General features: G+C 43.8%; 1 protein-coding gene across 15 annotated transcripts in view; it reads left to right on the top strand.

Moving 5' to 3' along the window:
* Positions 1 to 7,501, top strand: part of MICAL2 (microtubule associated monooxygenase, calponin and LIM domain containing 2) — a 207,883-nt gene extending 200,382 nt beyond the window's left edge. For 11 of the 15 annotated variants that reach the window (XM_079102657.1, XM_079102656.1, XM_079102658.1 and 8 more), the window contains 3 exons: positions 338 to 440; positions 2,789 to 2,862; positions 5,607 to 7,501. In XM_079102657.1, coding sequence (XP_078958783.1) covers positions 338 to 440; positions 2,789 to 2,862; positions 5,607 to 5,791 — 362 coding nt within the window. In that variant the 3' untranslated portion in view covers positions 5,792 to 7,501. The remainder of the gene's footprint in view (positions 1 to 337; positions 441 to 2,788; positions 2,863 to 5,606) is intronic. The other 4 variants (XM_079102662.1, XM_079102667.1, XM_079102664.1 and 1 more) reach the window with 1 other exon arrangement.
* Positions 7,502 to 9,616: the final 2,115 nt, after the last annotated feature.

The raw sequence follows: 9,616 nt of genomic DNA, 5'->3' as shown, positions 1-9,616 counted from the left end.
CTTTGGTGGAGGTGTGATGTACACACACACATCAGTTTTAGGGAGGACAGGCGAGTAGGCAGGAGAAGCGGTCTTTGTGGTAGGACTTTATCAAGGACATATGACCCTGGAAGCTAGAGCAATCATGCCCTAGATGTCGAGGGAACCTCCCCCCAGAGCCTGCACAAGTGGGTTTTATTTGTTATGCCCATGACCTCGAAGCATCAACAGGGTGCCAGGGAGCTGCTGCCTGCAGAGCCCTTCTCGCTACAAACATGGCCCGCTAAAGTGGCTCCAAAGCAGTTTGCTCATGGGGAGAGAAACGCCAATCTAACCCATTTGCCATTGATTTCTTAAGCAGATTCAGGGACACAGGATGAAGCACAGCTTTTGCAGGAATGGTTTAAGCTGGTTCTGGAGAAGAATAAATTAATGCGATATGAGTCGGAGCTGCTCATCATGTAAGTAAGGCAACATTGATAACAGCGAGTCCTAAAAGCAGAGGGCTGGGGGGTGGCTCCCCCTCCTCGGTGGAAGTCCCGGGATCTTTTCTCTTTGTGCATAAAGAGTAGTGATTGAGGCAAATTGATATTTTATGTCTTGCATATCATGCTGGCATTAGCGCGAAGAATCTTCAGTTGTCTGTTCTCTCCATGGAGTCCTATAGCTGAAATAGGTTTCTTCCTCCGTGAGGAGCTGGAGGCCATTCGCTCCATCCCTGTCCCTCAAGCCCATGTACTAGGGGCAGTCATGCCTGGCCTCTGAGTGTGAATCGTGCAAAAGGCTCAGTGAACTCAGTGAGCTACTTCCTGTGGCTTTAACACAGTGAAGGGCTGGACTCTGTCAGGCTGGCCTCGCTGAAGGAGGGCTTGTAGCCTGGTTAGGAGGTCAGAAAGCAGAGAGGTGTCTCACCACACTCTGCTGCAAAAGTTGGTCACTCTACCTGCACCACTCTGGAGGGAAAGAAAGTAACACTTAATACAAACCAACCAAGCACCATGAGTGGTGTGGGAGCTTTCCTCTATGCTGCAGGGTTCATTTCCACCCCTACCCTGAGAGGTGCCTGGGGTCTTTTGAGGGAACCTAATAAATACTACCTCTTTTCCCTGCCTGAGTTCTGAACCAGGTGGGAAATAAGACAACTGAGTCAATAGATGGAACATTAAAACATCACCTTCTGACCACAGCTAGTGTGACCAAGTAGGAGAGTCCAGATGCGTTTGTAACTGTGTTGGTTTCTCAAGGCCACAGTAGCACGTGCTCACAAAGCAGAGGACTGACAGCAATAGAAACTTATTCTCTCACAGCTCTGGAAACCAGAAGTCCAAACAGAGGTTTTGATGGGCCCATGTTCCCTCCAAAGCCTCTAGGAGAGATGGTTCCTTGCCTTTCCCACCTCCTGTGACTCCAGGCTTTCTTGGCTTGTGGCCACATCCCTACACTGTTTCCATCTTCACGAGGCCTTCTTGGTGTATCTGGGTCTTCTCTTCTGCCTTTTATAAGAAGAATTGTCCTTGGGTTTAGGACTCACTGGGATAATCCAGAGGGTACTCATTTCAAGATCCTTAATTACATCTGCAAAGATCCTGTATCAAATAAGGGCACATTCACACTTCCAGGGGATAGGACACAGATACATCTTGGGCCGGGGTGGAGGGTGATCACCATTCAACCCCATACACAAACCAAACCCCAGAATTATACATATCTATCTACCTGATCACAAAGGGTAGCAGACTTATTTACTCCTTAGGGGAAAGGCTTTTATCCCTGACCCCGGGGATCCCAACCAGGGACGATATCTGGAGACATTTTTTAGTTGTCATTCCTGGGGGTAGTTACTGATGCTGTGTGAATAGGGGACAAGGATGCTAAACATCCCACAATGCACAGGACAGCCCCTTTCCTACAAATGAAGAATTATCTGTCCTATAATGTCAATAGTGTCAAGATTGAGAAATCTCACCCAAGATCTGCAGTGAGGCTCAGAGAAACAAGAACACATATTTGCTGAACAGGCTGGGCCTGGGAGAGAAAAGAAGTACACTGAGGACCCTCAACTCTTCTTTCTCTATAGTCTCTCTTTTAGGGATCACGTGACTTCAACTAGGGTCTCTTAGCCTGGGTCCTCGTTTGTCCTGAGAGCTCTAGAGCAGCATTTGGGAGCCTTTCTGGTACGTGGGAACCTTCTCAACCACTCTGCTATCAGTAGGGTGTCCCCAGGCACTGAAAAGTTGAGCTCCCAGCTGGCCTTTACCAAGGACACACTCTGCTTCTGGGCTCAGTTATTCGTGCAGTAGAAAGACTGAGTTCCCAGCTCTCCAGCATGGCCATTCCAAAGCCTCACTGACTCTTCTTTAGCTGCCTAGGTTTGATCTCCTCTTCCTGGACTGAATAGCTCACTGCTTACTTCTTTTGGTTTTCTTGTTGACGATAGTCAGAGACCTGAAAGTTCTTAGAGGTGATTCTTGAAATCTAAAGGAGACAAGAGTTCCAAATAGTCCTTGCTTCTTCCCCATACCATTCTAAGCACTTCTTTGCTGTTCTCCCTGCGTCCTGTTCTTCCTTACAGGGTGTCCAATGGCCTTCCAGGAGCATCCTGAGAGTCCATCACAACTTTCAGCTGCTCCCCATGTCAGGTCTAGCATGGACCTTCTGGACACCTTGGGTGATCCCAGCAGCAGTCAGAATTCCAATTTAGAGACATTCAAAGACCCCATTTTAATAAGGTTGATCAATGAGTAGCTATTATCAATGAGCATTTTTGCCAGTGTTTCTACCATCTGAACATTTTTTCATTCCTACCCAGGGCCCAAGAACTGGAATTAGAAGATCACCAAAGCAGACTGGAGCAGAAACTAAGGGAGAAAATGCTCAAGGAGGGTGAGTGTAGTGATACATTTTGGGCACTTATTAAAGACATCTTTGTCCCCTGAAGGACATCAAGTGTATCAAGAGCACACTGCAAACCCCAGAGTGGAGTGCTCTCCCTGCCCTGCACCACCATGCAACCTGAGAGGCAGAGGTGAACACAAAGCCAGCCCACCTTGTGCCCACTCCCACCCCCGCAGGGCAAGTCCCCATTGGACTTCATCCTGCTGGGCTGAGAAGGCAACACTTTTCCCCATGCCACATGCCAGTAGGAACAAAATCATTCATGCACCTCTTTGTTCACGTATCCATCCACCCACTAAGCAAACGTACTGAGAACCTAGCGTGGACCTGTCATGGTGAGAGCAACCCCTGCCCTCTAGGAGTTATGAGCTCACTGAGGAGACCAACGTCCAGACCAGTCATTACAGCAAAGGACAGTGCAGGAGCCAGAGCAGGTGCTTTGGGAGCACAGAGGAAGGCAGGTCTTGTTCTGCCAGGCGCTAGAGATAGTAAAGGAAACATTCCCTCAGCATGGGCCAGGCTGGGGCATGGCACATGAGGAAACCATTCTATCCCAAAGAAGGGGGAGTTGAGGTAAACTCAGTTGACATAATACATTGTAAAAAAAAAAAAAAAAAAAAAAAAGTTTATACCTTTTATTTGTCAGAAGGGGCTCAAATATGTCCAAGATGAGCCTCAGCTGAAAGGAATTATTTTATTTTTCTATGCTGTTTCTTAAATAAGGAACATCAACACATGAAATACTAAGTTAACATGCCAAAGTGTGCAGTCTGATTTATACATCTGCTAAAAAATTTTTAATTTTTCTATTTCAAAATTAAAACAAATGCCACCAAAGGCTCCATTAGCCACCTTTGATGCATTTTTCTTTATCTTACTAAGAAACGGAGGTCATAATCCCTGTGACTCAGGAGAGGAGGCAAGAGGATGACAAATTTGAGCCAGCCTCAGCAACTTAGTGAGATTTTTAAAAATTTTAAAAAGTGAAGGTCAGGTATTTTCTCATTCCTCTCATATAAAATCACTATAGATTTTGTCCATAGCTAAGCTCATCTTCCATGCAAGCTTCCTACTACTACTTAGCAAAGAGTGAAATGATAGTTTCCCTCTCTGATAAACTAGGTCTGATGCAATCTTTTGAACAATGCTTGTAGGAAATGCTCAGTCTCTCTGGGATGAAATGCTAAGTCTTAAGATGGCTTCCTCTTCCTCCTGGGTTTCTCCCCAGGGTGAGTGCCGCCAGAAGAGGAGAGGCAGCTTTGTGCCCTGGTGGCATAAGCATCTGTGTGGGGTGCTCTAAGTCCCCACAGAGCTGCGTCCTGTCATCAGGTACCACTCTCTTGCTGGCACTTGCAGCTAAGCTGTATGGCTGCATCACCCAAGGCCTGGTCATTCTCTGGGTGTGCTCTGGAGCTCGGTGATATTCTCTGGCTCACTGGGCCTCATCTGGGTATATCCTCCATCCGGTGTGGTCCGGCAGTCTACCATCATCTCTAGTGTCAGGTCACTTTTCTCTCTCCTGGGAGAGTCTGTGGCAGGCCCACTGGCCAGCTACCTTTGGCCACTTTAAGGTACGCAGTTGCTTCTCTGCTCTGCCGCTCTGCTTACACCGTACGTAGGAGAGATCTGGGAGCCATACTCAGACCCTTCCTCTGCCCTGTGTTTATCCATAGGGGTACCCTCCAGCAGGGCCCTCCTAAAGTGAACTGAGGGGAAAGGCAAAAGTCCTTCCACCCCAGTGTTCCAGTAAATGACATTCCCTGCCCACTGTGGACCCAGAATGAAGAGTTGGAGACACAGAGCGCTCACCTTCTGCCTCTCCTGTCTCTTCTCCCTCCCATAGAACATGAGGCACAAGGGAATGGCGCTTCTCTACTTCCCTCTCATCTCATCCCCTGCTCCCTGACCCAGCATGAAGCCGAGAGACAGTGACACCTTCTCCCCCTGTCTTCAGTGCATAAGTGGGAGGGGCTGGAGGAATTTAGAAAGGCTTCTCCAGTGGCAATAATCCAGTTGGCAAGTCTTAAATCTGGCTTTAAAATCCTCTGTTGAGTGTCAGAAAGTCATTACCACCTGCTTTTTAACTTGGTCTCTTCTCTAACAATCCTATGTCCCCTGGGGATTGGAGGCTTCAGGCAATTAGGGACAAGGTTGCCACTCCAAAAGGCTGTAGGAGAAAGCAGACTCCATCTGGAAATCTGGTCCTAGGACATCAGGACAGTCAAACCTTACTTGGCTTCTGTGTGGTCTCTGCTCAAAAGGCTGCAATTTGTCGTTAAGTGCAAACGACAAAAGGATTCTCATCTCTGAAAGAAACAGCAGACACTGACACACACTATTCATTAGGAGACTTCTCTCACGGATTTCTTTGCTGTGGCTCAGATATGTTTATGGAAAACAGACCTTTCATTGTTTTGTTGGTTTCTTTTTTAGGCAGGAGAGGAAGTTTGGGGACTTGGTGGGCAAGGCATACTAACTGCTTTTTTTCACAAATGTAATACCCCTGGGCCACATAGGTACCCTCAAGATGAAATCCGAGCTGGCTACTGCACAAAGCACCCTCCTTTCTAATCATTGACTTTAAGGGCAGTTTTTTGGTGTTAAATTAGTCTCCTTGTTTTCTCCATTGAAATTAAAGGGCAGAACAAGCATATAACAATCGAGAGTGTCATGCCAAGAGCTCTCCAGAGTCCAATCTTCCTGAGGCCTGATGGTTTTCTTTTTTTCTGTAGAGAGCCAGAAAGATGAGAATGATCGAAATGAGGAACAAAAAATACTCACCGAGATGATGCAAGTGATTGAGCAAAGGGACAAACTCGTGGACTCCTTAGAGGAACAGCGCCTCAAAGAGAAGGCAGAAGACCAGCACTTTGAAAGCTTCATCTCCTCCAGGGGCTGTCAGCTGAGCAGGACCTGAGTCGCCGTCCCTCTCCCTGAAGCCAGCGCAGCCCACCACACTTTCCCATTCTGGAATCGAAGTTATACTCTAGTGCATTTTTTTTTCTTTTAATTAAAATTCTCTCATATGAACTACAGTTTCCCAAGGTTTTTCCAGAGACTACAATGGAAAAACCAAAACCAAAACCAGACTTTTGAAACTGGCAGTCAAAGTCAGCCAGGCTCTCGGATTGGAGATGTTCTTGGCAAATGACCAGTATCATTTTCCCTAGAAAGTGACACAAAGACCTGAGTTTACAGGTGCTTTTACCATTTTTCTCCCAATTCATTGAGTTACACGTTTTAAGATTTTTTAAGAAGCTGCCTTTCATTAATACATCCATATTTGCCCTTTTTGCATGGATGACCAGTTTCCAAATGTCAGAAAGAAGCAGCAGCAGTTTAAAGATTAGGTTAATATTTAAATTGTGTTTCCAGAGAAGAAGAAGAAACCTTGAGATTACTGATTACAAAAAGCAAATAACTCATATAGCAGGTGTTAATTCAATCCAGGGCGAATTTAATTTACCAGGTGTATTTATAAGCCTTAATATAATATACATAAGCAATGAGAGTTTAATAGAACATTTGAGCTTTAATTTTATTTTTTTTAAAGAAGGAAATAAAACTTTAACTTGATGCCAGCAACATTGTTAGTTCTCGCCAAATCCTGTTGGCTTAGAAAAGCTTTTCGTTTCCCCAGTCCTCTGCTTGTGGCCTCTGGGACATAATGATAAGCGCTTTTAGGAAATGGGTGGTTTTTGAAGTGCTTTTTAAATAAGTGTTGGTGATGGCAAAGAGGGGAACCCATTTGTTGATAAAACATTGGTGAGGTTGGCCCTGCTACTAAAAACACACTAGTAGTGTTAACAGGACAGGCATGCTTCTCAATGGGGCTGTCTTGGGTTCAGACAGTGGAGTGTTTCTGATTTTCTCAGGGATTGCCCAGGAGCTTGACCAGACACTTCTAGGTAGAGCAAGGGCAGGGACTTAATTTATCCAATCCCAAAGTGGGTCATGGATTTTTTTTTTTTTGTATGATATTTTCTATATACAAAAAAAGCTGGTAGATGGTTTATGCACTGCCATGCTGGGATTCCTGGGACATTTTGACAGTATGTATGGGAACCAAGAAGTGGGAGATTTAAAATGGTGATGTGTCATGAAATAGTTGGTTCTTTTCCCTCAGTGGAACTGTTTGAAAATTTAGATGGTTATTGACCAGACAGAGACTGAAGAAACCTTTGTATTTCTAGCCACTTGCTTCTGTGAGTGTTTAAATGTGTCATTAGACCAAAGGTGCCTTACAATGATTGGTTCTGACTCAAGATCAGATTCTTCTCACCATAAGCTGACCCATGAACCACTTCTGTCTGAGATGCTGTCTGTGCGCACCAGTCTGGTCAGTTGACAAACCAGAAATGAAATGTGTACAGACTTCCTAAGTCAGCCAACATTTTGGATGGTATTTAAATGCAACCTTTCCATGGTACAAATTCCAAAGGCTGTATTTCTTTTTTCTTGTGTTTTCTTCTTTCCCTTTTTCTTTTCTTTTTCAAGAATCGCATCTTCTAGTGTCTAGAATTATATTATTAGGGAATATGTGGGGGCATCTTTCTATCAATCATTCATACTTCTGGCTATTTATTGTATTTATTTGTATATTTAGCAAACGCATAATATGATCGCCTCATAAGTCTGGTTTTCTTATGTTATAATTTGGAGAAGACCTCTGAGTACTAAGCTATTAGTATATAAGCTACTGAATATACAAATAACCCAGATATTTGGGGCAATGAGTTGTATAGTATTAAAGGTATAAGAAGATCATCAAAATAATATTTTCAACCATCAGGCATTTAGAGGTAAGAATATGGATACACAGGAATATTTACTCATTTTAAGAAAAATGTATACTTTTGGTTTTCATCCTAGAATATGCAGCAATACTCAAGCGTCGACTTTCCCACCAGTTCAATAAAAATGTACAATTTGATGCTTGCATGCATTTAATAGAAAACACCAAAATGTGTAGTGCCTGGGTTATTATGCAAAAGAATTAATTATTTTAATTTGCTATAGTTCTATCCAAAAACAAGATTCTCCCAAGAGCACTAGGAAAGGTGGTACTTGGCCTGATCATGAAAGCAGCAAGTTGTTCACTTTTTTCCACAGACTGTGTTCTGTGGTTTACAGCTTAACCTTATCTGGCCTAGTTTAAGACCCAAACCTCATAGCAAACAGTTTTCTACTTAGGCTGGCTTTCTCCATGCCAATTACATTTCCAAAAGGACACAACTATCATAGCTGTTGAACTACTTAAAGTAATTCCATTCCTTATCCACAATGGAGAATGTTCTAAGACCCTCAAAATGTCAAATGTTGTACATTGTGAAGGCAGTTTCTTTTATGCCACATGAGCAGGGTTATTTTGAAAATGCACAGAACTCACTGTCCCGTAAAAGAGCACTAGTGGAGATGTCAAGGCTGAACAGTTTAGGACTCTGAATGGGACATCAAGCCCCAGCCTCAGGTTATACTTCACAGTCAATCTCCCACAGCTTCTAAATTAAGCCAAAGACTCTACGATAGTTATAAGCTTAGAATTTTATGTAAGTTGGATCAAGAGAACGGTTCTTAGGTATGCTCTCCCAAAACATTCGTTCATTAATTTTTAAGTTTTAAAAATTCTTTGTGGTGCTGGGACTCAAACCCAAGGCCACACACATGCTAGCCAAGTGCTCTATCACTGAGTTATACCTCACACCACCAAACCATTCATTTATTGACCTACTTATTTAACATTCTCTGAATGAATGCCCACGGGGTTCTGCAGCCCCATGCCAAATGCAGAGATACAAAAAGAATATTAATCCCCCTCTCTACTTCCAAATAAATACAAAGATCAGGAAATAACTACCACCGCCCAAATACAAACAAATATTTTTTATAAGCACCAATCTAGTCTACACACGTTTATTTCGAGCACAAAGATTTATGTCCCCCTCTATCCTAGTGCTTCTTTGGCAATAAAAACAAGTTCGTGTTTCTAAAACTGTGAAAAATAATATCAGGTTGTACTGTTTCATTTAAACCTTGACTTTGGCAGTGTTAGGCTGCTTGGAATCAATCAATGCCGAGATGCAGCACGTTAATTGCAACTGAGAAAGGAAGTGGCAGGTGTTTCCAACTCTGATGAGCTACAATGAAATTGATGTTTTCTGCATTCTGGAGGCAAATGACAATTCAGCAATGTCTTTCTCTTCCCAGGAAGCAGATTTACAGGCTTTTCCTTCCAAACTGAAAATGGCAGCATGCCCCACCCAGGTGGTTGTTCAGAGAACAACCTTCACAGGGCAGAGATGGCAGGGGGCAGCTGGGACCGCCACATGAACAGAGAGAGTGGCAGTCACTGGATGTGGGGAGCTCAAATGTAGGGGTTGATTGTCATCAGTAGGTTCATGTACAGGGGAAAGTGTACAATTTCACCTACTGTTTATCTTCTTACCTCACTGCTGAGTAGCTTGTAAAAGATTAATTCACTCCAACAATTGGGAACTATTCATGTGGATGGAAAAGTGTTATATGTTCGCTGCTCTAAATACTGAAATGAACCAAAAATAAATGGTTTTGTGTCTCATGAATCAAAACAAGTTCATATAGGCTTGGTCTGACCCCTCTGTGGGCAGCATCCATTTCATCTCTTTTTTCTCAGTGAAAGAACCTGGACAAAGCTTTGATCCCATGTGGGAGTCTATGAATTAACGTGGGACATTCGATTACACTGGGGCACCTGGAAGGATTT

Source organism: Sciurus vulgaris (genome assembly GCF_902686455.1).
Source record: "Sciurus vulgaris genome assembly, chromosome: 11".
Taxonomy (NCBI): Eukaryota; Metazoa; Chordata; class Mammalia; order Rodentia; family Sciuridae; genus Sciurus; species Sciurus vulgaris.
Note: the sequence above shows the minus strand (reverse complement) of the source record. Positions and strands in the feature narration are given on the sequence as shown.